Source organism: Schistocerca nitens, chromosome 3, assembly GCF_023898315.1.
Source record: "Schistocerca nitens isolate TAMUIC-IGC-003100 chromosome 3, iqSchNite1.1, whole genome shotgun sequence".
Lineage (NCBI taxonomy): Eukaryota > Metazoa > Arthropoda > Insecta > Orthoptera > Acrididae > Schistocerca > Schistocerca nitens.
In genome coordinates, this window is record NC_064616.1 from 302,927,395 (window position 1) to 302,954,635 (window position 27,241).

A 27,241-nucleotide genomic window follows, 5' to 3' on the forward strand; every position below is an offset into this window, starting at 1 on the left:
TATGTTTCCTTCTCTCCCTTTTCCTACTCTCGAATTCCAGTCACCAATGAATATTAAATTTTCGACTCCCTTCACTACCTGAATAATTTCTTTTATCTCATCATACATTTCTTCAATTTCTTCGTCATCTGCAGAGCTAGTTGGCATATAAACTTGTTCTACTGTAGTAGGCATGGGCTTCGTGTCTATCTTGGCCACAATAATACGTTCACTATGCTGTTTGTAGTAGGTTACCCGCACTCCTATTTTTTTATTCATTATTAAACCTACTCCTGCATTACCCCTATTTGATTTTGTATTTATAACCCTGTAATCACCTGACCAAAAGTCTTGTTCCTCCTGCCACCGAACTTCACTAATTCCCACTATATCTAACTTTAACCTATCCATTTCCCTTTTTAAATTTTCTAACCTACCTGCCCGATTAAGGGATCTGACATTCCACGCTCCGATCCGTAGAACGCCAGTTTTCTTTCCCCTGCTAATGACGTCCTCTTGAGTAGTCCCCACCCGGAGATCCGAATGGGGTACTATTTTACCTCCGAAATATTTTACCCAAGAGGACGCCATCATCATTTAACCATACAGGAAAGCTGCATGCCCTCGGGAAAAATTACGGCTGTAGTTTCCCCTAGTTTTCAGCCGTTCGCAGTACCAGCACAGCAAGGCCGTTTTGGTTAGTGTTACAAGGCCAGATTAGTCAATCATCCAGACTGCTGCACCTGCAACTACTGAAAAGGCTGCTGCCCCTCTTCAGGAACCATACGTTTGTCTGGCCTCTCAACAGATACCCCTCGACTGTGGTTGCACCTACGGTACGCTATCTGTATCGTTGAGGCACGCAAGCCTCCCCACCAACGGCAAGGTCCATGGTTCATGGGGGGGCCTGAGTTAATAACGACCATCAAAACGGATACAAGGATTAGTGAAAACAGGGTTGTCGTAGCGGGATTGATTATTATAACCCCCAAATCCTCTAAAAATAAACGAAAAATATACCTGTTCAAAAAAGCAGATAAAATTCACTTGACGCCTTCCTGAGAGACAATCTCCACTCCTTCCAAATTAACAATATAAGTGTATACCAGATGTAGCTTGAATTCAAAGAAATAATATCGGCAGCAGTTGAGATTTTTATATCAAATAAATTAACAAACGATGGAGGTGATTCTCCTTGGTGCACAGAATTGGTCAGAACACTGTTGCAGAAACAACGAAACAAACATGCCAAATTTAAACAGACGCCAAATCCCCAAGATTGGCGATCTTTTACAGACTCGAAATCTAGTGCGGACTTCAATGCGAGATGCTTATAGTAGTTTCCACAACGAAACTTTATCTCGAAATCTGACAGAAAATCCAAAGAGATTCTGGTCGTATGTGAAGTCTGCTAGCGGCAAGACACAATCAATGCCTTCTCCGCGCGATAGCAATAGAGATAATATTGAAGACAGTGCTGGCAAAGCAGAGTTACTAAACACAGCCTTCCGAAATGTCTTCACAAAAGAAGTCGAAGTAAATATTCCAGAATTCGAATCATTAACAGCTGCCAGCATGAGTAACGTAGAAGTAAATATCCTCGGAGTTCAAAATGGCTCTGAGCACTATGGGACTCAACTGCTGTGGTTATCAGTCCCCTAGAACTTAGAACTACTTAAACCTAACTAACCTAAGGACATCACAACATCCATGCCCGAGGCAGGATTCGAACCTGCGACCGTAGCAGTCCCACGCTTCCGGACTGCGCGCCTAGAACCGCGAGACCACCGCGGCCGGCTCCTCGGAGTAGTGAAGCAGCTTAAATCACTTAATGAAAGCAAGTCTTCTGGTCCACACTGTAAACCCATTAGATTCCTTTCAGAGTATGCTGATGAAATAGCTCCATACTTAACAATCATATACAACCGCACGCTCGACGAAAGATCCGTCCCCAAAGACTGGAAAGCTCCACAGGTCACATCAATATTCAAGAAAGTTAGTAGGAAGAGTCCACTAAATTACAGGCCCATATCATTAACGTCGATAAGCAGCAGGATTTTGGAACATATATTGTGTTCGAACATTATGAGTTATTTCGAAGAAAACGGTCTACTGAACACAGTCAACATAGATTTAGAAACATCGTTCTTGGGAAACACAACTAGCTCTTTACTCGTATGAAGTGTTGAGTACTATTGACAAGGGATTTCCGATTGATTCCGTATTTCTGGATTTCAAGAAGGCTTTGGACATCGTACCACACAAGCGACTTCTAGTGAAATTGCGTGCTTATCGAGTATCGTCTCAGTTATGCAACTGGATTCATGATTTCCTGTCAGAGAGGTCACAGTTCGTAGTAATCGACGGAAAGTAATCGACTAAAACAGAAGTAATATCTGGCGTTCCCCAAGGTAGTGTTATAGGCCCTTTGCTGTTCCTTACCTATATAAACGATTTAGGAGACAATCTGAGCAGCCGTCTTAGGTTGTTTGCAGATGACGCTGTCGTTTATCGACTAATAAAGTCATCAGAAGATCAAAAGAAATAGCACAACGATTCAGAATAAATATCTGTATGGTGCGAAAATTGTTACCTAACTAATGAAAAGTGTGAGGTCATCCACATGAGTGCTAAAAGGAATCCGTTAAACTACGGTTACACGATAAATCAGTCAAATCTAAAGGCCGTAAATTCAACTAAATACTTAGGGATTACAATTACAAATAACCTAAATTGCAACGATCACATAGATAACGTTGTGGATAGAGCAAACCGAAGACTGCGATTCATTGGCAGAACACTTAGAAGGAGCAACAGATCTGCTAAAGAGACTGCTTACGCTACACTTGTTCGACCTATTCTGGAGTATTGCTGTGCGGTGTGTGATCCGCATCAGGTGGTAGTGACAGATGACATCGAAAAAGTTCAAAGAAGGACGGCTCGTTTTGTATTATCGTGAAGAGGGGAGAGAGTGTCACTGAAATGATACAGGACTTGGGGTCGACATCATTAAAACAAAGGTGTTTCTCGTTGCGCCGGAATCTTCTCACGAAATTCCAATCACCGACTTTCTTCTCCAAATGCGAAAATATTTTGTTGACAACGATCTACATGACAAAATAAGGGAAATCAGAGCTCGTACGGAAAAATATGGGTGTTCGTTCTTTCAGCGCGCTATACGAGATTGGAATAATAGAGAATTGTGAAGGTGGTTCGATGAACCCTCTGTTAGGCACTTCGATGTGATTTGCAGAGTATGCATGTAGATGTAGATGTAAGAGCGACGAGATCAGTAATGTTATGTCACAACTTGACTGTCCTGAAGCTGTTGTCTCTCCTGTATAATCAAAGGATTCGCGAACTGATCTTTCCATTAGGATACGTCACGTGTACTAGATGTGTCGAATCGCAGCTGGAGCTAGACTGGAAATTATTTGTGAAATTTTAACAATTTACTTAATATTAACCAAACCTTTCCAAAATTCCACGTTTCTATGTGCTTTAAAATTTAAATTTTCACGCAGGTGCACTCCCTGAAAGTTACAGCTGAGACTTAAACGTGTAGGTATATCGTTGATTCTGATTACTTCATTTCGGTTGTAAATTGATCTACCCCTTACCACTATATGGGGAGCATTCTAAGGTGCCACGTAAATTTTTATTCTCACCAATTATTAAAAATTAAAGGCATAGGTACATTACAATGGCATTTTAAACAAATTCGTAATGCTACCAAATTTATAAGTTATTGAAAACAGCCACAAGTCGCTCTTTGTATTCTTTATTTACCAGCTTCGCTCTTCAAATGAACAAGAGCATCATCAGGATATACAATTGAAAGTTGGCTGATAGCATTAAAGATAACGTTTAAAGTTGGATGACAACTCTAAATATTAAAATGGCTGTGCTATATTACTTAAACTTACGTTTAAAGTACAGTAGCAAATGATGACACTAACAGCGCCAAAGACAGAGTCGTTGGGCCAGGCATCTGTATTAATAGCTACACACAGCTGTTTGTTGAAATCTGCGTGTTCGTCGCCAGAAAAATGCAAGCGGAATTCTCATTCTCCACGACAACGCAAGGCCTTACACGAGCCTGCGCACCTGAGAGGAGCTCACGAAATTGGAATATTCTTCCTGATTCACCCTACATCCCGGCTATTGCACCTTCCGACTTTCAATGAGGGATGCACTCCGCAGGAAGCAGTATGTGGATTATGGGGAGGTTACTGATGCAGCAAGACGTTGGCTCGACCGGTGGAGTGGCACCATGCCAGCATAAAGGCTATCCCAGTAAGGTATGGCGCTCGAACTGGGTTCTGTAGACAAAAGAGCGGGGAATAATACGGTAGCCGGCCGGTGTGGCCGTGCGGTTCTAGGCGCTTCAGTCTGGAACTGCATGACCGCTACGGTCGCAGGTTCGAATCCTGCCTCGGGCATGGCTGTGTCTGATGTCCTTAGGTTAGTTAGGTTTAAGTAGTTCTAAGTTCTAGGGGACTGATGACCTCAGAAGTTAAGTCCCATAGTGCTCAGAGTCATTTGAACCATTTTTGATCCTTGCTTCAAATTGATACATTTATCCTGCGCAGCTGCTATGTTGAGTAGCCAATTTAGTCAGCCAGCTAACGGTCATTTGTGACCGATCAGCTGATGGACGTGGAATATGTTATGCCTTTTTTTCTCTAACAAATGCACTTCACTATATTTATAAAATACTGTTTTACTTGCTTTATCCGCTGTGGATTATAAATCTACTTACATAGGTGTTGGGGCACACGGAAAACATAGTGACTCATCTATGCAATCACTTTTACATGATACTCTGGTTAATTCAAATTTAAGAATATCTGAGAAAAACCACATATCAAGCAAGGGAGTACTGATGCCATGCGTCATTGTCGGAGAGAAGGCATTTAGTATGTCTGAAAATTTAATGTGTCCTTATGTTGGAAGGCCTCAAACAAACAATAAAAGAATCTCTAAAAACCGACTATCTCGGACTAGGCGGTTTATAGAATACACTTATGCATTCTCTCAAATAAATGGAGAACGGGGAATTTTTTCTCGCCCAGTGGACGTTCGAGAAGAATTTTCAATTGTCATAATAAATTCACGCTGTGTTTTACAAAATAATGTGCCAGAAGGAGATGGCTTTAAATTATTTGACGGCATATTGTACGTCCCTCCAGTTCTGTAAATTCCCCCAGGTCCTACAAACTTTCGGAAGGCATCGTGCAATTTATTTCACGATGCACGAAACGTCTGGCTGCTTCGACAAATGCACGAAGACTGAAGGCAGCCACATGCGTTTTAAACGAGGCAGTCTGCTCACAACTGGCAGCGTGGAGCCATGAAATTGCAGCGGCGTAGTGCGCGGGCTAAAATACACGTCATTTTTTATTGACTACCCCATATGGCCTGCCTAATGCTGTAAAGCCATTACCGACTCGCCCCCTTCAATTGTCTCTGCACCTGCCAATTAAGTCTCCTCCTCCCACCACTAACATGAGCAGGAACTGTACGTTAGCAGCCAACGATTTCAATGCAGACGACATAATCTCTCAATCTTCAGCACCTCTCTTAGATTACTAACACTATCGGATATGCATGTCTCCTTGCTATAATTACGTAATTCGTGGTTGTAGCGCTACAAAATGAGTGGACCAATCAAGATATCAGCTGTTCCTATTAACATCAACAGACTTTTCATATAAAGTCTCCTAAAACGTTCATGGAATGTTGCTGGGTGTATAAAGTCATACAAAGTGCTTTTAAGATTAACTCTGAATAAGTTTCCTGTTAGAATGTGGAATAGTTTTTCGGTACGACATTCGTCTATGCAGTTACGTAGAGATATGAGATTCAAAAATTTCGGGAGAGGCACTGGGTTCAAGAATACAAAAGAATTCGTAATATTATACCACACTTGCAACTTGTGTCTCTTGAAGTTGTGAAAAGACGATTGAAGACGTTTCTCGCCTTTCTATGCCCATTGCAGTTACTGCAGCACAGTCTTACCCACGACTTAAAAATAAGTAGTTCACCTTTATTGCTGTTCATGACCAAGGGAGGTTTACAACAAACTTCAGATATATAATAACCAAATGAATGTCAAAGAAATCGGGTTATGAGTGTCGAATGACATTATGATGTAAAAAGAAGATTTTATTTGGAATGTGATTTGAAAAGTGAAGCTAAATTGGAATCACAACGAATTGTTTGCCAAAAACTACGACAGAACTGATGGTTTCGCAATTTTTGCTAAGAAGATTCTAAGCTGAAAAGCTGAAAGTCATAGTTCGACGTCATGATTAAAGACGAATTCAGGTGTGCATTGCATGTGTAGAACGTATTTTCTTTAGTGTCTTAACAGTAACTCTCCATACATCCAATAAACTTCCTGATGAGACACTTCTAAAAAAGAGTTGTTCTGGAAACTAATTTAAAAGAAACGGAAAGTACATTCGTTTTATAAATTACCAAGAATTTGAGCAATAAATAAAACTGGATTTCAAATTTATCTATTATTCTAAAGAGATTTTATCCACAACGGCAAAAAATTGTTATTGTTCGTATAAGTGAATAATGTTTCCAATAATATTTCTTATTCGTGAATAACGAATGGTAATTTATATTTCTGTTCGTTATCCGTCATTCGCATAAATTTCGCCCGAGTGTCGTGCTAAGCAAAGCGCATCGCGCACGTGCACGCTGCAGATTTGCAACCTATGTACAAGTGAGTGTAGGTGCGTGAAATCTGTATATGTGCGGACAAGGCCTCACGCGGCTGTGCCAGCCGTATGGCTGGTGTACGTACATGCACTCACGCGGCTGTAATTAGCATCGGTAGTCTTCGGCAACTTCCACTTCCGCCATCGTTGGCGAAGCGTATTTGCACTCTCTCTAGCACACCGCAGCGTGCGGGCCACGCGGTTGCAGGGCTTTAGTACCTTCATAAATATCTGATTACATGATAAACGGTGCACAACTCTTAGATTCCATTCAACACGGCCTCTACATTGTTTGAGTTTCGACATACATCTCTGTTTTTTTTTTTTTTTTTTTTTCTCCTTAGCTAAGCACTTACAAAATTACGTCGCTTCAGTTCTTCAGCAATACAGGATGTTGTTTGTATGTACTTCTCCGCTTCAGTTTTGGAATTGTCGTTCTGCTTGGCGCATGCATCGACCTAAAAAAGGGAAGAAAAAAACGAAAAATGGAAGAATATTGTTTCAGAATTTTCTATAATTTCACAAAGTAGTATCTATTCATAAATTACTGCATAGATGTACGTAAGTTACTGTTCGTCACACTTACCAGCTGCAACATGTCTCGCTTTCTAACGCACTTTTCAAAATCGCAGTATACAGGCGACAGTCCACCTTCGAGCACTTTAGCGTCTCCGACCTGAAAATGGAACGAAAAATTGAATGCGGAAGTCTCTTTCATACATTCTGTGAAAGTATTACAATAAGGTAATATTAAAACATGTTGGTCTCTCACATCAAGTTATTGCTCACAGGAAAGTGAATAAACAGTTGGTAACGTAATAAATCAAAATCTGATGGAACTTTCTCCGTTACACAAATCTGTGATACCATCTAAATTCCGAACAGATTTGAACTAACTTCCGTTTTTTATTTATGTAATCCATGATTTCGGATCTTTACAAAGTTTTGTAGTCCTCAGGAGTAAATTTGCCACAATTACGATTTTTCGTTTATATATCGACATTTTAATATACTGCGATGCTACACTATGAAGTCTAGTTTGCAAATAATGGCAGCAAATGTTGATAAAACTAAAGTATATCATTTACAATTGTCAACCAATATTTAATTATATCCTTTCAATAACATAAAAACTATATCATCAACTGCTATTTTCAAAAATCCTCAAAGGAATTAATACTTAAGAAAAATAGTTAATAAATTAAAACTGAACTTAAATCTAAAAGCGGAAGTTACATAAACTGTGTTTTGACTGATAGAACACGCTGGTAACTTATAGAACAATTAGCTTGGTTTATACTACCCTTGCTTGGCGTCCGTTGGCTCAGGTTCAATTTGCTGTTGAAAGGGTTAACGTAAGGTGAAGCTCTTTGGACGTATGGGTTTTAGAAAGACAATGAAGCTGTTCTCAAGTATTTTTGTTCGTTCTAGATATACGTGCTTTCTTGTGGTTCTTCACTGTGTTTGTGATTGTGGATTATTTTACGTTGAATGAGAATAAGACCACATATTTTGAAAACAAGAACTGGTGCTTCAAGCTTGTCTTTAGAAACAATCCACGACCTAGTCGATGAAATTTAAACGACGTGGATCCCTAGACACTGAAGGCATTTGCAAGTTAATTACTTTTTTTTTATAACATATGATGATGTCACTCTTACAGTGCAAACAGACGAATTGCAGTGCTGTTCACTCACGTGCAATGTGCGCAAATATTTTCTACGTTCTTTACAGGGAGAGAATCATTACAACAAGTAGCACACTCTAGATCAGCACCTAATAAGAATGTCCAAAGCAAATCAATATTTTTGTAGTTATTAAAAACCATTTTTTCTACTCGTTTACAGATCGCTTCCTCCGAAGCATGAAAGGGGCGTTTGGATTTAATTTCCTCTATTACTGCAAGCAGCTATGTACAAGCACGAATAAACCTCTAACTACTTCAGTGATTGCAAAAGTTGAAACATTTTGAAGATAGGTTGCATAATGACGACATTTAGAGGACAGTTAAAGCAAAGCTTGGTAGTAAATGATTAAAGGGCGATAGAGGGTGCGTGGGCGGAATAGCGCTTAGCGCTTTGGCACTAATAGCGCTTAGCGCTTTGGAACTGCATGATTAGGTCTGAATTCTCAATAAAAAATCTAATGCGGTGAACATTATGTATTGTTATAATTAGGTAAATAATTTATTGACTTACCAGTGCCTGACATTCTGCGTAAGATGTGCCATTCAGGTACCTTGTAGTGCATTTTTTAAGTTCTTCATATGCGTCTGGTGTCTGTAATTAAAAGCACAGCTATAGTTCTGCTTTCAAAAGATGATAAAGAAGATAAAGATGATCTATGCTATTTTTAAGGAACTATGACTGTATATTTCATCTTAAGCATTAAGAGAAATGAAATCTTCGATTTTTGAGTTACGTGTTTGAAGCGCAAACGGGTCATGTGGCCTAAAATTTCCGTAAAAAGGAGTAAGAAGAAGAAGAAGAAGATGTAATATGATTCAACTACACCAAGGAAAGTCTTGAGTACGGAACGGAGTTACTGGGAGACGCTATGTGCGCAAAGAGCTCAGATAGCTTAATAAAAGTAAGTAAACTTTGTTTTTCTGCTAGGCCAATGTCCGTAACTGTAGTGTGTTGGTAATATGTCCGCCTATAAGAAGGTCAGTGTCGTCCAATAGATGAAGGAAACATACGTTCGTGGTACACTTGACACTATAAGATACGCATCGACCATAACTGTCACCTGTGGCCACAATTGGGGAACTGGGAGGTGATCTTTTCGGTTTATCTGTCTTTTTATGTTGAAGACCAGCTAATTTAGAGGCAGTTGTCGTTATGGATGGACTGTTTTCAGGATACAAAATTGATGCACCGTTGCAGTGATACTCTTACAAATAAGATTCAGAAAATGAATACATCACACGAGAGCATTTTTTGGTGATTATTAGATTATTAGGCGTTACATGTTGTTTAGGAACACTTGAGCGACGGGCAACCAGTGACAGATGATGTGGTTAACTAGAACAGTTCATCCGTGATTTTACTGGACGTATTCATTTGAGTCAGCTATTACCATATGCATAGATCTGATTTAATTTCATAAAAATGTCAGTAGCAACAACACTTGTATTCTGGAATTTTAGTATAATAGTGTACCTTCCATTTTTCTGTAGTAGTTTGCACAGTCTCTAGACGGCAAACCTCACTTATGATGGTAAATAAATAAAAATAAGTAAATAAATATTCGTCAACATATAAATAATAAGATACTAATTATAGCTTAGGTTATTGTCTCTTAAAAGACGGGTTGTAATAATTCACTTTTTGTCAATAAGTTATGGAGGTTGTATATCTTACTCTTTTTTCTTTTACAAAGCTGGCAAATTTTCGTGTCTCCCAAACTGTATACACTACCTGCTTCATCCTGGAGTAGCGCGCGAAGCACCCATAGCACGCATCGTCGGTTGACGATTCTGAGCACAGCGGCTGCATCAGGTCGTCGAACAGAGGGCTGCCAACATAAAAGCAAAGCATCACTAACATCACGCACTTTGTTGGCCACACCCGTAGGGGCACACAACCTGTAGAGATTGAAATACATTATTATCCGGAAAGGAGGTAAAAAATTATTGTGCTGATCATTGACAATCATCAAGACGGTAAAGCGGATCTTATGTGACACTTAAAATCCGAAAATAACCTTTTGCATACACGATACCAAATTCCACATAAGCACAGGAGAAATACCTACAAGCTAAAACCTAACTCTGTGGTAATTCCCTGATCTGTATACAGCATGCGCCTGACATGTGGCGTTCGGCGATCACAGACCAACTGCTCACCAATGCAGGATAGACGAGATGTTCACCGTGGGGTTGAGGAGCAAACTCCGGATAGTGAGAGCCTTGCACTAAATATGCGCTCACTGCTGTCCATCGAGTCACTCTGTGAACTATTTTAGATGACTTTAACATTTTTTAGATGAATTTGTTCCTTAATTTACTTTTGATAGGTATTTGAGATTCCTGTTGAAATTTTTTGTTAATGTGTGTAGTGACAGAAACTGATTAGCAGACTTACTAACAGGAGCACTTTGAAAATGTGAAACTTCCTGCAAATTGTCAAATGGAGATTTTAACTTCCCGCTTTCTAATGTGCAGTCAGTAAGAAAAATGCATAGTCGAGAAGATATAGCACATGCTGGATGCTTTGAGAGTGTGACTGCGCTTTGGCAAAAAAATCCACGGTAAAAATAACATTTTATTGAAGATAAATGTTTATAAACACTAGCAGTCTTCAGTAGCCTTAAATATTCGTTGTTGTTGTTGTGGTCTTCAGTCCTGAGACTGGTTTGATGCAGCTCTCCATGCTACTCTATCCTGTGCAAGCTTCTTCATCTCCCAGTACCTACTGCAACCTACATCCTCCTGAATCTGCTTAGTGTATTGATCTCTTGGTCTCCCTCTACGATTTTTACCCTCCACGCTGCCCTCCAATGCTAAATTTGTGATCCCTTGATGCCTCAAAACATGTCCTACCAACCGATCCCTTCTTCTAGTCAAGTTGTGCCACAAACTTCTCTTCTCCCCAATCCTATTCAATACCTCCTCATTAGTTACGTGATCTACCCACCTTATCTTCAGCATTCTTCTGTAGCACCACATTTCGAAAGCTTCTATTCTCTTCTTGTCCAAACTGGTTATCGTCCATGTTTCACTTCCATACATGGCTACACTCCATACAAACACTTTCAGAAACGACTTCCTGACACTTAAATCTATACTCGATGTTAACAAATTTCTCTTCTTCAGAAACGCTTTCCTTGCCATTGCCAGTCTACATTTTATATCCTCTCTACTTCGACCGTCATCAGTTATTTTACTCCCTAAATAGCAAAACTCCTTTACTACTTTCAGTGTCTCATTTCCTAATCTAATCCCCTCAGCATCACCCGATTTAATTTGACTACATTCCATTATCTTCGTTTTGCTTTTGTTGATGTTCATCTTATATCCTCCTTTCAAGACACTGTCCATTCCGTTCAACTGCTCTTCCAAGTCCTTTGCTGTCTCTGACAGAATTACAATGTCATCGGCGAACCTCAAAGTTTTTACTTCTTCTCCATGAATTTTAATACCTACTCCGAATTTTTCTTTTGTTTCCTTTACTGCTTGGTCAATATACAGATTGAATAACATCGGGGAGAGGCTACAACCCTGTCTCACTCCTTTCCCAACCACTGCTTCCCTTTCATGCCCCTCGACTCTTATAACTGCCATCTGGTTTCTGTACAAATTGTAAATAGCCCTTCGCTCCCTGTATTTTACCCCTGCCACCTTCAGAATTTGAAAGAGAGTATTCCAGTTAACGTTGTCAAAAGCTTTCTCTAAGTCTACAAATGCTAGAAACGTAGGTTTGCCTTTTCTTAATCTTTCATCTAAGATAAGACGTAAGGTTAGTATTGCCTCACGTGTTCCAACATTTCTACGGAATCCAAACTGATCTTCCCCGAGGTCCGCTTCTACCAGTTTTTCCATTCGTCTGTAAAGAATTCGCGTTAGTATTTTGCAGCTGTGACTTATTAAACTGATAGTTCGGTAATTTTCACATCTGTCAACACCTGCTTTCTTTGGTATTGGAATTATTATATTCTTCTTGAAGTCTGTGGGTATTTCGCCTGTCTCATACATCTTGCTCACCAGATGGTACAGTTTTGTCATGACTGGCTCTCCCAAGGCCATCAGTAGTTCTAATGGAATGTTGTCTACTCCCGGGGCCTTGTTTCGACTCAGGTCTTGCAGTGCTCTGTCAAACTCTTCACGCAGTATCTTATCTCCCATTTCATCTTCATCTACATCCTCTTCCATTTCCATAATATTGTCCTCAAGTTCATCGCCCTTGTATAAACCCTCTATATACTCCTTCCACCTTTCTGCCTTCCCTTCTTTGCTTAGAACTGGGTTGCCATCTGAGCTCTTGATATTCATACAAGTGGTTCTCTTCTCTCCAAATGTCTCTTTAATTTTCCTGTAGGCAGTATCTATCTTACCCCTAGTGAGACAAGCCTCTACATCCTTACATTTGTCCTCTAGCCATCCCTGCTTAGCCATTTTGCACTTTCTGTCGATCTCATTTTTGAGACGTTTGTATTCCCTTTTGCCTCCTTCATTTACTGCATTTTTATATTTTCTCCTTTCATCAATTAAATTCAATATTTCTTCTGTTACCCAAGGATTTCTATTAGCCCTCGTCTTTTTACCTACTTGATCCTCTGCTGCCTTCACTACTTCATCCCTCAGAGCTACCCATTCTTCTTCTACTGTATTTCTTTCCCCCATTCCTGTCAATTGTTCCCTTATGCTCTCCCTGAAACTCTCTACAACCTATTCGTAGTCAGAATAAAATTAGAGAAAATATGTACGTTTCTGCAAAAAATCCAATCCACCTGATATCATAGAAATTAATATCCTTAATGAAACAGTACAACAATAACGGACATGCTGTTCTCTTTTATTTAAGACCACTAATTTGGTAAAAAATGCTCTTAATTTCTCTGGAAATATTTAAGATTAAGTAATGGCGTGAAGGTATGCCGACAGCACATTTTCCTTGATCCATGTGTGAGAGGAATACAACTGGGAGAACCCTCTGCCACACACTTTACAGCAGTTTGTGCAGTATATGTATGTATGAACATGCGCATCCAGATAAGTGATAAAACGGACTAGTCATATCTGATGATGCATGATAATTTCAAAACACAAAGAATTTACCAATACAAGAAAATAGCTACACTTTAAATACCGTCAAACATAAATTTAAAAACACGTTTGGTTACAAAAAGTTATTGACAACATTCTCATAAAAGTGTATACAGTAACAAATAATTTGGTTGATGGACGATTGGTCACCCAAGAATGCTTGAGAACGAAATCGGTGTGTGGATGACATTCACAATAATATCTAGTCAAATATTTATCGACTTTGGTGTGGCACTGAAGACCGACATGCTGCAGGAAAGGCCGAGCACTAAACATTAGCAGAGGATGTACACAGTTGCCAGGACAATTCAGTATCACCAGATAAAGTCTTGTTACAAAAGCCTGGCCACTCCTCTCTCTCCGTAGGTCACCCCTGAAGTTCACCCCCTCCGCCACCAGATGAAGTCTGCTCTCTCACGATGTCTAATGACTACTGAGGTCGCTGATATGGATTAGCTGGCAGTAGGTGGCAGCACAAAGCACCTAATATGAAAAACGTGTGTTTTTGGGTGTTTCCAGATACGTTGATCACAAAGTGTAATGTAAGGACAATAGTCGCTAAAAATCATGGTGTTTATTTCAACATTCTCGCTGACCATATGTTACCCTTTCCTTCGTGATGAATTTGCTGTGGACACTTCCATCTCAAAAGATGCTAAAAGCCACGTGCACAGGGATGCAGGAATACATACTTTTCTTGACTAAGACTCAAACGTACTATTGGCACACAATGGCACACACATACCACTTCACTGCCATGACTTACATCAGCGTTGGAGTGTTACTTGACCACCTGCCACCAAGTGTACGTCATCTACAGTTCTCCAAACGTGTTTTTCTAAGTATGTGACTAACCTTTTGTTTGATGAGCTCATATCAGAATGAAGCAGTCTTCCTTCAGAATAATAAGCATAAATGAAAATAGCTGCTAATCATAGAAACGCCCCCAAGAAAACAGCCAGTTGTGCCTACAGAATACACAGCGAAGCAGTCCCTGCTTTCAGAGTTAAATATCTCCAAAACTAAGATCGATAGACGACTGCAAAAAACGGTATGTTTATTGTAAGAGGTGTAAAAAGTTGTAAGGTGGCTATAATTTCGCACCTTACAAGCACTCATCTACATACTTTGCCGTGATTTACACCCGGAATTAGATATCATTTGATAGGTTGTCCATCGTATATATGAATATTTAAAGAACAATGTCAGTGTCACGTACACCTTGTAAATAGTTGATAACGTTTATTGCATGAAAGGTGGAGTGTCTTTATTATCAAAACGGCGTAATGAATGATTGCCTATACTAGTAGAGGTTGGAACGCCAGTGCAAATGAAACGGCAGGCGTAACTCAGGCCATGGGTGGTCCTGCTTAACAGAGGAAGTAGCCCAAGCCGGACGGTTGGGTCACCTGAGCGCTGAAGCACAACAGAGTGGCGGCTGGCCGGTATTGTAGCTATGCCGGAAGGATAACCGGAAACTCTGAAAATCTTGGATGCAGCAGAGAGGAACAAGGAAGCGTTACTTCGGAAATCAGTCAGGCTGGGTTCTTTCCGAGGATTTTTATTCTGAGAAGCATGCCATTGTATGAATTCCTAATTAACAGGGATAGGTATTTCCTCGCCAACTTTCCGCGCTGGATGACAAAAGACTAAAATATGGTTGGTCGGCGTTCGGAAGAATCTTTAGAGAGGGAGAATATTCCGTGGTTTCGAGAATATGATTCGCCTTCTGCAGTTATGAGGGATGGGAGCCGAGATTTTCTGGGAAGCCAGCGGTGGAGAGAGAGAGGTCTTTCGGTTTGAGCTCCTGTGTTTGACGGTCGCTTAGTATCAGCTTTTGTTGGTAGAGACGGACTTGCTGTCTTTGCTCTCAGAAGATTTTATAGTTAGAAGTGTTAGGCACTGTACTGTTGCGAACTTAGACGATTTTGGACTTCGCCTCCGGGTACGGAGTCGTCATTGAGTACGCAGCGTTCAGTGATTGAGAGCACATCCTCTGTTTATACTCGCGTAGAGACGTTATCTGAATTCCGTCTTTGTGACTGGGAGCTCGAGTTTCTTGTCTGTAGAACACAGAGAGGAGAAGACAGTATTAGATCATACTAGTCAGAGGACCGCCTTCTGCCGTCCTTGTGTTTGAAAGACTTTTTATTTTGTGTCTGGAGTTCTTCCATCGTCGCAGACGTGTACGAGAACCCTCACTCCGACGCACCGGACGCAGTACATACGGTGATATTGCTAACTGCTTCGGCTTAATAGGGCAATAAAGCTAAACAGCTGTGATCACTTAAATTTTATTTCCACTGAGGTTGCACACCACTGTAGATCATCTTTGAAAGTAGTGTCTCCAGTGTTTGGTATGTAGGTGATGTCAGTCAATTCGCGTTATTTATATTAGATCGCGTAGCCATAAAAAGGGTCAGATTTGGGCAGTCGATCAATCAATCATATTAGTTAGGAAATAAATTTGTATCTCTTTATGTCCATTGGACATTGATATACAAACAATTGTTATATATAAAGGAGTATTAATCCACAATAAATATATAAGCAGAAACAGCATTTCTCATTTGTAGTTACTTGTTCCCTTAATTATTCATTTATGTTTATGATGTAATTTATATGTTAAAGAGCAAGAAGGAGGAGATAATATCATCAGTCAGCAGCAGTGCAGGGGGTAGTCAGACAGGGCCAAATCTTCATTTTCGCATTCAGTATTTTCCGTTGCGCACATTCATTTTACACCCGCCTGGAGAAGCATCTTGGATAGTTATACAGAAATTTAGAAATAGTTAGAAAAGCTGCTAACAGATGGAGCTGTAATCGAAATACATAATTCCTGTAAATACTGCACCGCCGCGCGGGATTAGCCGAGCAGTCTAGGGCGCTGAAGTCATGGACTGTGAGGCTGGTCCCGGCGGAGGTTCGAGTCCTCCCTCGGGCATGGGTGTGTGTGTGTGTGTGTGTGTGTGTGTGTGTGTGTGTTTGTCCTTAGGATAATTTAGGTTAAGTAGTGTGTAAGCTTAAGGACTGATGACCTTAACGGTTAAGTCCCACACAATTTCTCACACATTTTTTTTTTTAAATACTGCGCTATGTCGTGACATCTTGTTCGAACGCTTTGTGTGAAACAAGTTTTTATCCATTTGGGTGCTCCGTTCCTTCCTTTATACAAGTGCGTAGGTGACGTACCTGAGTAGGTTACAAGAGCTGTACTTGAATCAACAACAGTAGGGGTATCGGTGCTAGCAGAAGGCTAAACATATTTCTCTTCACCACCACTTGTTTCACTATTAATCTCCTGATCATTATTTATTTCGAAGCCTGGGCCCGCGTCGGAATCGCCTTACTTCGCTCTCACCATCATATAAGATTCTGTAAATTTCATTATATAAAAGACTTTCTCTTGCCATTTTATATTGTAATTTATTGACAACGATAAACCGGTTTTAGGACATCACAAATAGTTCGCAAAGTAAGTCAATGATAGGTCTACACCAATATAAAAATGGGATCGCACTGGCAGAAATTAGTAACGTAAACGGTCGGGCTGGGCCTGACAGATCCGGCGCTTTTTAGAACACTGCCCAACTAAGCGATGACTAAACGAAGCAAAACCTCATTCACGACGTGAACGCTTTCTCTCGGATGTTTCAGGAAGCTAGCTGAGCGCTCCAGTCAAATCAGCAACTATAAGAACATAAATTCAGTGAAACAAAAACTAGTGGGTCTCACAGACCCTGCCCGACCGTTCTAGAGTAAAGAACACTGTTTATTGTTTCTTCTGTATCTATATGATGCTTGTACTGATCAAAATAGTAGTGCCATTCGCAAAAAGAACTAATTCAGTTTGTTGATTACGAGACAGAATATCGTTTACATATAAGAGAAACGATAGGAGATCTAACACTGAGCCGTGGGGAATCCCATACGTGATTTTTCCCACCAGAACAATATCCCTGGACTACACTGGTTGAATTATTAAGTACAACTTTTTCCATCCTTTTGGTTAGACATGACATGCATTGGATGGCTATAGCACCAATCCTACAAGGCTTCAATTTATCTAGGAGACTTGTGATTCACGCAGTCAAATACTTTAGATAGGTTGCAGAAAATACCAGTGAGTGCTATTTTACTATTTAATGGTTGCTGAATGTGGTGAGTGAACATGTAAATGCCACTCTCAATACAACAGTTCTTCTGCAATCGAAACCGTGATTTGCTATTCTAGAATACATCATCTTTTCAGAAATGTTGAAAAAAGACGTCAGCAGTGAGAATGATCGGTAGTTATTGACATTTGTCCAGTACGTTTCGTATGGGGGAGTATCCATACGGTAAGGCACTATGTTATTTATTCTAACTAGACAGAGCATTTGTTAGTGGGTAAACTGCTATTTTCTTCTTTGGGCTTCACCAAAGAAGACGTTACCAATTATGGTCCTAATGCCTTTTCCCACTGTGCTGGAAAGTTAATTGCTGAGATCAAATTTTAGAATCAAAATAAGATTTCTAGATTATTTTTCCTTTCAGAATCCTTTAGGCAATCTACGCTGATATCACCACAGGGTATTAACTGATTGCTGCTGTACGATAGATAACACAGTAAGGAATCCACATTCGTCACGAACAGTTCAAAATGTTTTTAGTTTCTCTGCTAGAAGTCTGCTGCACCCTAGTGTGACCTGCTTTCAAATGACAGCATTAACGTTTTGTGTGCTACAGTTTTTTTCTGAAATTACGCTAGAAATTTAAGGTTTTCCCAAATGTGAAAAAAAGTTCCACAGTACAACGTGATGATGTACCTAGGAACAAACCTGTCACTGAAATTTATGTGTGTTACAACTGAAAAAATATTGTCAGTACAGTTTTTAAATGTCTACCTGCTCTACTATACATTAATAATCAATATGTGAACTCAAATTAAGTATAAGTATCTTCAAAACCTAGATACAAGTTAAATACATTTTGAAATAGAGGCTACTGCAGATTTATATACATTTTTATTTCCAAGACTGATAAAGGCGATAAGAAATTAAATGGTCTTAGTTCATTTACAAATACTACATGATTCATGGGAGAAGACCATCCATTTCAAGACACAAGAAGGTGCACGATCGATGAAGCAGAATTTGACCGCCCACACGTTATACAAACAACTTTAAAAAGATATATAATTTTACTCACCATAAAATTCTGTAACTGGAGAGTTAAAACTAGTTTCCAAATATCTTTAATTTATCGGGTGATTAAGGAAAACGGATTTCAGTTGTTTATTGCAGAAAACTACAAAAGACAGAAACACATTGTGCATGTCACTGGATAGAGGAAGGTTCGAAGTTTTGACATAGCTGCGCTATTGTTTGTTTGTAGCAATATGACGACTACACCACAAGAGAAATCATTTTGTGTGTTGAAATTTTCGCGAAGTCAGTCCCTTGTTCACGTGCAACGTACATTCCGCCGTCGATTCAGCAAGAAGCCGCCTCTGCATGAGCAGATTTATGACTGGCATAAAAAATTCTTAGAAGCTGATTGCAGATGCGAAGGGAAGAGTGCTTGCAGGCCACGCACGTCTGATGAAAATGCTGAGTGTATCCGAGATGCTTTCACACGGAACCCTCAGATACCCACAACGCAGGCAGCCTAGGAACATGAACTTTCTCAAACAACGATGGGCGTGTTCTGGAACGACACCTGCGTATGAAGCCTTACAAGTTGCAGTTACCTCATCAATTACCTCCCACCGACCGTAACAGAAGCTACGAATTTTGCATTTCAAGTCTGCACGATATGACAGAAGATACTTTTTTCCGAACAACTCATCTTTTTGGAAGAAACGAAGTTTTCATTTATGGGGAAAAGTAAACCACTATAATGTAAGAATTTGGGGTTACAAAATCCTGGCATCGTCGTCGAACATCAGAGAGACACACCGAACTGGATGCTTTTTATGCCGTTGCTGTTCACAAATTTTACGGACCTTTCTTTTTGCGGAGGAAACTTTGACAGGGAAGTCAGGCCTCGACATGTTGCAAAACTGAGTGTTTCCTCAATTTCGCGAAGATTCCAAAAAAATGGTTCAAATGGCTCTGAGCACTATGGAACTTAACATCTCAGGTCATCAGTCCCCTAGAACTTAGAACTACTTAAACCTAACTAACCTAAGGACATCACACACATCCATGCCCGAGGCAGGATTCGAACCTGCGACCGTAGCGGTCGCGCGGTTCCAGATTGTAGCGCCTTTAACCGCGTGGCCACACCGGCCGGCCAAAGATTCCAAAGATTTCATTTTCACCTTGGTGTGCGGCGTTATCTTAACAACGCCATGCCAAAACGTTGGATTTGAAGAAGTGACAAGAAGATCTTGATTACTGATTTCGGCCTCCCACGTCACCGGACCTCCCACCTTGGGATTTTTGCTGAGGAAGTAAGACGGTATTTGTCCCATCAGTGGCAGCCTTTCTTCAAGAACTAAGAAATCAATTGTTGAAGCTGTCGATTCTCTAAACAGGGACCCGTTGATTTGTTTGTGGAATGAAATGGTCTGCCGCTTTGATGTTTCTCGTGCAACGCTTGGTGCTTATGTTGAGTGCACGGTGTAGAGTCTGTGTGAATATAAAACTCTGAACTTTCCTCTATCCAGTGACATGCACAATGTGTTTGAATCGCCACGTATTATACAGCACTTACACGTGCAGATTTCAGAATATTTATAGATGATGCACGAAAGACGACCTTAAGTCTCACAATAACAAAAACAGTAGAATTTGCTGGAAACTGCCACAGTAGCTAGTGCCCGTTCATTCAGCTGATTCTGAAATCGGTCATTAGATTGAAACATCGACCAAGAAACATGTGTTGCTAAGTACATTATCATCAAGCTACAACGCTCTCCCCCACTGCAAACAACAGAGAGCTACACAAACATAAATATGTAAAATTAAAGTATATGTTTTGTTAAAAATGTTATGAATACCATTCCCATTATCCCAGAACTGCATATATATATATATATATATATATATATATATATATATATATATATATATATATATAATGTAATATTTTTATATGTTATTTGACAGAAACTAAAATGAACCCACTGATGATGATGAAACTTCACCGAAACATGTAGAGGTGTTTGTTCAAAGCAGAACCCTATTTCCACGATTATATAAATTGAAAAAAAGCAAACACAGACAGAAAGTCAGCTTCAACCACAGGATGAACATATTGAGAATTCATGTAAATGGTGGGTATGCCGCCACATTTTCTGCCAGTTGATTATCAGTTTTCGTATATCTCCATCTCATAAAGAGAATAATGTGCTTCTTGACAATTTTTATTGTTGTCTTCAAGTCTAAGCCTGGTTTCATGTAGCACTCTAGTCTAATCTATCCTATACAAACCTCTCCATCTTTGCTGAAGTACCTCAACCTACTGGGGGTTGGAGGAAAATATGGTAAAACCAAAAAGATCACACTGCCATACTTAATACGGCGTTAGAAACCCGTTGGCATTCAAAACAGCCTCCAGTCGTCTCGGAATACATAAATACAGGTCCTGTTGGTTTTCAAGTGAATCTTACACCATTCTTCCTGAAAAACAGCGTCAAGTTCAGGCAACAGTGATGGATAGCGATCATTCACACTTCTATCCAAAGAAGCCCACAAAGGCTCAATAATATTGAGATCTGGTGACTGTGACGGCCACGGTAGACACGAAAATTCATCTTCGTGTTCACAAAACCAGTCCTGGACGATACAAGCTGTGTGAAAAGGGCTCTGTAACATCGCCATTGGGTAGTAAACATCGTACCATGGGACGGAGCTGATCAGCAAAAATGGTCGCACAGGTAATCCTTGGTAGTAGTGTGACTTTGCAGAGTAACCATGTGGCCCATCGAATATTATGATATGGCTACCCAAATCATCACTTAATCCCACTATGATTAATTCTTGGTACGTAAACTCGGCGAGAAGTTCGAAATAGTGTAAAACAACAGTCACCCGTCCAAATAACATTCTTCCATTGCTCTATAGCCAGATTTTATGGCTTCGGCACCAAATTTTCCTGTTACGGGCATTTGCATCAGTAATGACTGGTTTTGGAATTCCAAGTCACCGTGCAGTTCCCTTCTTATTGAGCTCACTTCGTGTTGTTTTGCTTCTGACAGGATTCGCGAGTGCAACACTCAGTTCTGCAGCGATCTTCGATGCTGTCATCGTCTTGCCTTTCGTGATAATCCTCTTCAATGACCATCTGTCACGACTATTCAAAAAATAATTTCGTCTGCGTTGTGACATAGCGGATGATGTTTTTCCTTTTTCCCTGTACGCCTTATAAAAATGGCTAAAACGGCTCTAAGCACTAAGGGACTTAACTTCTGAGGTCATCAGACCCCTAGAACTTAGAACTACTTAAACCTAAGTAACCTAAGGACATCACACACATCCATGCCCGAGGCAGGATTCGAACCTACGACCGTAGCAGTCGCGCGGTTCCAGACTGTAGCGCCTAGAACACTCGGCCACTTCGGCCGGCGTACGCCTTATAAATCTTCGATATGATACCTTTCGAAACGTCAATTACTTCGGCTAGCTTAGTTACAGAAGCGCCCACCATACGAGCATCAGCAATTTGGCCAAGTTGGAAGTCACTTAGCTCCAATACAATGCACTCATAACTACACAGGACACTATTCCATACACGACTGACACTTGAAACGTATTGAGGGCATTGCACAGGTCTCGTTTGTGGTCAAATATAATAGCGCAATTTTCGAGCTTGGCTACCATCTGCGTTCACGATTAAGCAAGTTTCCGTAATTTTGTCCACCTCCTGTACGTCCATTTGTACCTACACCATGTGATCAAAAGTATCCGGGCACCCGCAAAAACATACGTTTTTCATATTAGGTGCATTGTGCTGCCACCTATTGGCTGGTATTCCCTATCAGCGACCTCATTAGTCATTAGACAGCGTGAGAGAGCCTCGCAGACATCGGACGTGGTCAGGTGATTGCGTGTCACTTGTGTCATACGTCTGTACACGAGATTTCCACACTCCTAAACATCCTTAGGTCCACTGTTTCCGATCTGACAGTGAAGTGGAAACGTGACGGAACGCATACAGCACAAAAGCGTACAGGCCGACCTCGTCTGTTGACTGACAGAGACCGTTGACAGTTAAAGAGAGTCGTAATATGTAATAGGCAGATATCTATCCAGATCATCACACAGAAATTCCAAACTGAATCAGGATCCACTGCAAGTACTGTGACAGTTAGGCGGGAGATGAGAAAACTTGGATTTCATTCTCGAGCGCCTCCTTATAAGCCACACATCGTGCCGGTTACTACCAAACGACGCCTCACTTGGTGTAAGGAGCATAAACGTTGGACGATTGAACAGAGGAAGAACGTTGTGTGGAGTGACGAATCACGGTACACAATGTGGCGATCCGATGGCGCGGTGTGGATATGGCGAATGCCCGGTGAACGTCATCTGCCAGCGTATGTAGTGCCAACAGTAAAATTCGGAGGCGGTTGTATTATGGTGTGGTCGTCTTTTTCATGGAGGGGGCTTGCACCCTCTGTTGTTTTGCGTGACACTATCGCAGCACATGCCTACAGTGATGTTTTAAGCACCTTCTTGCTTCTCACTGTTGAATAGCAATTCGGGGATGGCGATGGCATCTTTCAACACGATCGAGCACCTGTCCATAATGTACGGCGTGTGGCGGAGTCGTTACACGACAATAACATCTCTGTAATGGACTGGCCTGCACAGAGTCCTGACCTCAATCCTATAAAACACCTTTGGGATGTTTTGGAACGCCGACTTCGGGCCAGGCCTCACCGACCGACATCGATACCTCTGCTCAGTGCAGCACTCCATGAAGAATGGGCTGTCATTCCCCAAGAAACCTTCCAGCACCTGATTGAACGTATACCTGCGAGAGTGGAAGCTGTCATCAAGGCTGTGGGTGGGCCAACACCATATTGAATTCCAGCATTACTGATGGAGGGCGCCACGAACTTGTAAGTCATTTTCAGCCAAGTGTCCAGGTACTTTTGATCACATAGTGTACTAACAGTTCTGAAGCCTTTGTCTTCCTGTACAATTTGTACTCCACACACTTCCATCTTTTACCGTATTAACAATTCCTTGGTCGTCTGGATGTGTCCTGTCAACAGACCCAACTTTTGTCCGGTTGTGTCATAAATTTCTTCTCCTGCCAATTCAATGCAGTAGCTCCTCATTAGTTAGTTATTCCATCTACCCATTTAATCTACAACCTCTTCTGTGGCAACAAAATTGAAAAGCTTCTATTCTCTTCTTGTCTGAATTGTTTATCGTTCACGTTTGACTTTCATACAATGCAGCCCCCCTGACAAAACACCTTCAGCCAGCGCTTAATTTCTTAAATTTTAAGTGCTAGAAAGCACCTCTTTAACCATACAACCCTTACCCCCACCCCCTCCCCCACCTCCCATCCCAGCCCCTCACTTATCCATAAAAAAATCACAATTTACGATTTTTGAAAACCTGTGATAAAACCTATAACTACCGTCTATCTCCGTTTCAGTGCCCCTTTGCTCCCTAGTTTTGTTCTATACATAATGGCGCAAGTCGTAGTCTTGGTACCTATGACATGTTTGCAACTGTTGTCTGCCGCATTAACTTTAAAGCGGATGAGGAGCAAGGTGGTGGAAATGCGGTGTTCATTAATAATTGGTTGACTGGAAATGTGTGTGTATTTAGCAGCTTTTAAATTAAACAAGCCGTTTCTATAATGCTAGCCAAAGAGAAACGTCTTTACCATTTAATTAACATGAAACTATGAGTAATGGTTGAAGTAAAACAACACTGTTGTTGAGTACTAGCCTTGCATCTGGTTCGGCCGTGTTTGCTGCGGGAGAAACGACGTTACATGGCTGTGACTTCGCATGAGAATTGCTGGCAGGAAGTGGGATGGGCATACTGAGCACACACACACACACACACACACACACACACACACACACACACACTAAATTTTGTACATGGCTGCACGTTCAGAGACCGTGAATAGTTATAATTGACAGAAAACGGCCCTCGGTCACTATTTTTAACGAATTAACCAGGTTTCGACACTGCTAGGAGTGTCTTCCTCAGAATTTAAATCAAAGAATGGTCTAAAACATGGTCACAGAATCATGACTAAAAACTTATGATACAGAGGATAAGTACAGAATCATCGTGAAAGATTGGTAGTACTTATATGTCATTTATAAAATAATAAATATGCCAAAACGGCATTAATCACAAAGAAATTTACGATAAAAAATTGTAATGGCTAGCCACTAAGGGCTGCTCGTTACTTGCGTGGTTACAGGTTGTAAAACGTCTTTTCATTACGTAACAATTCCCTGGATGCCAAATTTAAATCTGATTTCAAAGTTATCACTTTGATACACTCGCGAACTGCTCTGCAATCATGCTCCGGCTCTACTGACAATATTCCGCAACACCACAAAACTATTTCACTATTTTACATGCGATGCGCATAGCACGAGCTCCCGAGACCTGGCCTACAGGCTACTTGCCGGCCGAAGTGGCCGTGCGGTTAAAGGCGCTGCAGTCTGGAACCGCAAGACCGCTACGGTCGCAGGTTCGAATCCTGCCTCGGGCATGGATGTTTGTGTTGTCCTTAGGTTAGTTAGGTTTAACTAGTTCTAAGTTCTAGGGGACTAATGACCTCAGCAGTTGAGTCCCATAGTGCTCAGAGCCATTTGAACCAGGCTACTTCATGCTCTACTGCTTCCTCCCTCCTTCGCACCGAAAGATTTCCAGGAGCCAGTCTTTTCCTTCTAGAACGATGGGGCATCCCTGTCAGCGATGCTGCTGCTTTGTAGCAAAGGTGTAGATTCGATCTTTCAGTTATAGAATCGATATCTGTAATCTTATAATTTCAACAATTTTCTCTTTCTCAGAAACGTTTTTCTTGCAATTGACAGTCTGCATTTTATATCCTCTCTACTTCGGGCACCATCAGCTATTTTACTGAAGAAGTATAAAAACAGTCGGCAGTTAAATAAAAGGAACTGACAACTTCCTCGTTAGGTCAGTATTTAAAGCGACACTTTAACAGGCAAATAGCAACCTGACACCAGAATCACGATTGAACTTCAGTAGGGCCCTTACATGGAGACGAACACAGATTGTGGAAACTGAAATCTGGTAACCGAAATTGTATCTGCAGAATCCATTTTGGAGTACAAAACTGTTGAAGCTTTGATGATCACTTGCTTACATATTGCCTGTTTGCTTTCATTTCGGTATCTTCGCCCAAAGTTTTTTAACGATTTTTCTGACGTTACGCCACCCTCCATTTTCTGGCACTGCAACGCCATCCAGTCGTGCTGACGAAACGTCAGCAAAATCATTAAGCAAATGTCTGCCGAAGGTCCTGAGACGAAATCGAACAGGCAATACGATTCTGGAGCGTTTCTACGAGGAACTAGGCGCTGACTTGCGAAGTCAGTTTACGGAGTACAGACCTTAAGGATGCCATGTAAAGGTAGCGACTGTGAGGAGCCTCAGCGTATATATACCTGGTTGTGTAGGCGCTGAGCGGAGGGCTGTGGGGGGGCACAGCAACGCTGTCGGTAGCGGCGAGCAGCGCAACGGCAACGGCGAGCAGAACAGGTGCGACGGCCATGGCTGGGACGGTGTGGTGCGGCGCGAGCCAGCGGCTGCCGCTATATACCGCCACAAACACACTCACGGATGCATAGCCTGGAGCTTCCGCTCTGACGTCACGGCGTTCGCAGAAAAAACAATGCGCGCTTCGTTACCTGCACTTACAACAGCCTTGAGCCTAGGGATTTCCCACGCCGCTCGCAGTTCTTCTGCGTTGTGCTTACCCGTCGCTTCACGACAATTTTTCAGACAGAGCAAGAATGCGCAGTGGTTAAGGGGCCACTTGGGATCCTACCCTCCTCATGTCAAATTTTCGATGCTCATAGCTCACCGGGCAAAATACGAGGGAGTGCTGAAAAGCGATGCCAGCGAATTTATTATGTTTTTTTTTTAATAATACTAACGCTATTAACATTCTATATCTCTATTCTTCATGTGTACATGTTTATTTCTCAACAGAGTCACCCTGGCGACGAACACATTTCTCCCAACAAAAGGGCGCTACAGTCTGGAATCGCGCCACCGCTACGGTCGCAGGTTCGAATCCTGCCTCGGGCACGGATGTGTGCGGTGTCCTTAGGTTAGTTAGGTTTAAGCAGTTCTAAGTTCTAGGGGACTGATGACCTTACAAGTTAAGTCCCATAGTGCTCAGAGCCATTTGAACCATTTTTGATGATACCGTCACTGTAGTCGACTTTTTTTGACGGAGCGACAACTTCATCACTGCTTGAACCGCTTCTTCACTATCAAAGTGAACACCTCGAAGGTGTTCTTTCAGTTTTTTGGACAGATGAGAATCGGATGTGACCAAGTAGGGACTGTGTGGAGGGTTATCGATGACGGTGAACACAAAACGTCGGCTTGTTCCAGATGTCGCAGCGATCGTATCTGGTCTGGAATTGTCATGCTAAAGGAGAGGGTGCTCCATGTGTGGACGAACTTTTCGATTTCGAAACTCGATTAAAGCATGCTGTTTCTCATTCACCGACATAGGTACGTTACACACCAGCACGTTATACGCTACATTTTGGAGCCCTCTAACGGCAGAGGGATGCAAATATGTAGAC

The 27,241-nt window shown here is 41.2% G+C and overlaps 1 protein-coding gene across 1 annotated transcript in view; it reads right to left on the minus strand.

Annotated features, from left to right (window-relative positions):
* The window catches only part of LOC126248278 (uncharacterized), a 37,623-nt gene extending 11,384 nt beyond the window's left edge, over window positions 1-26,239 (minus strand). Inside the window, exons 1-5 of the mRNA XM_049949123.1 lie at window positions 26,087-26,239; window positions 10,133-10,229; window positions 8,912-8,992; window positions 7,300-7,389; window positions 7,070-7,171 (exon numbers count right to left, since the gene is read on the minus strand). Coding sequence (XP_049805080.1) covers window positions 7,070-7,171; window positions 7,300-7,389; window positions 8,912-8,992; window positions 10,133-10,229; window positions 26,087-26,193 — 477 coding nt within the window. The 5' untranslated portion in view covers window positions 26,194-26,239. The remainder of the gene's footprint in view (window positions 1-7,069; window positions 7,172-7,299; window positions 7,390-8,911; window positions 8,993-10,132; window positions 10,230-26,086) is intronic.
* Between the last annotated feature and the right edge of the window lie 1,002 nt (window positions 26,240-27,241).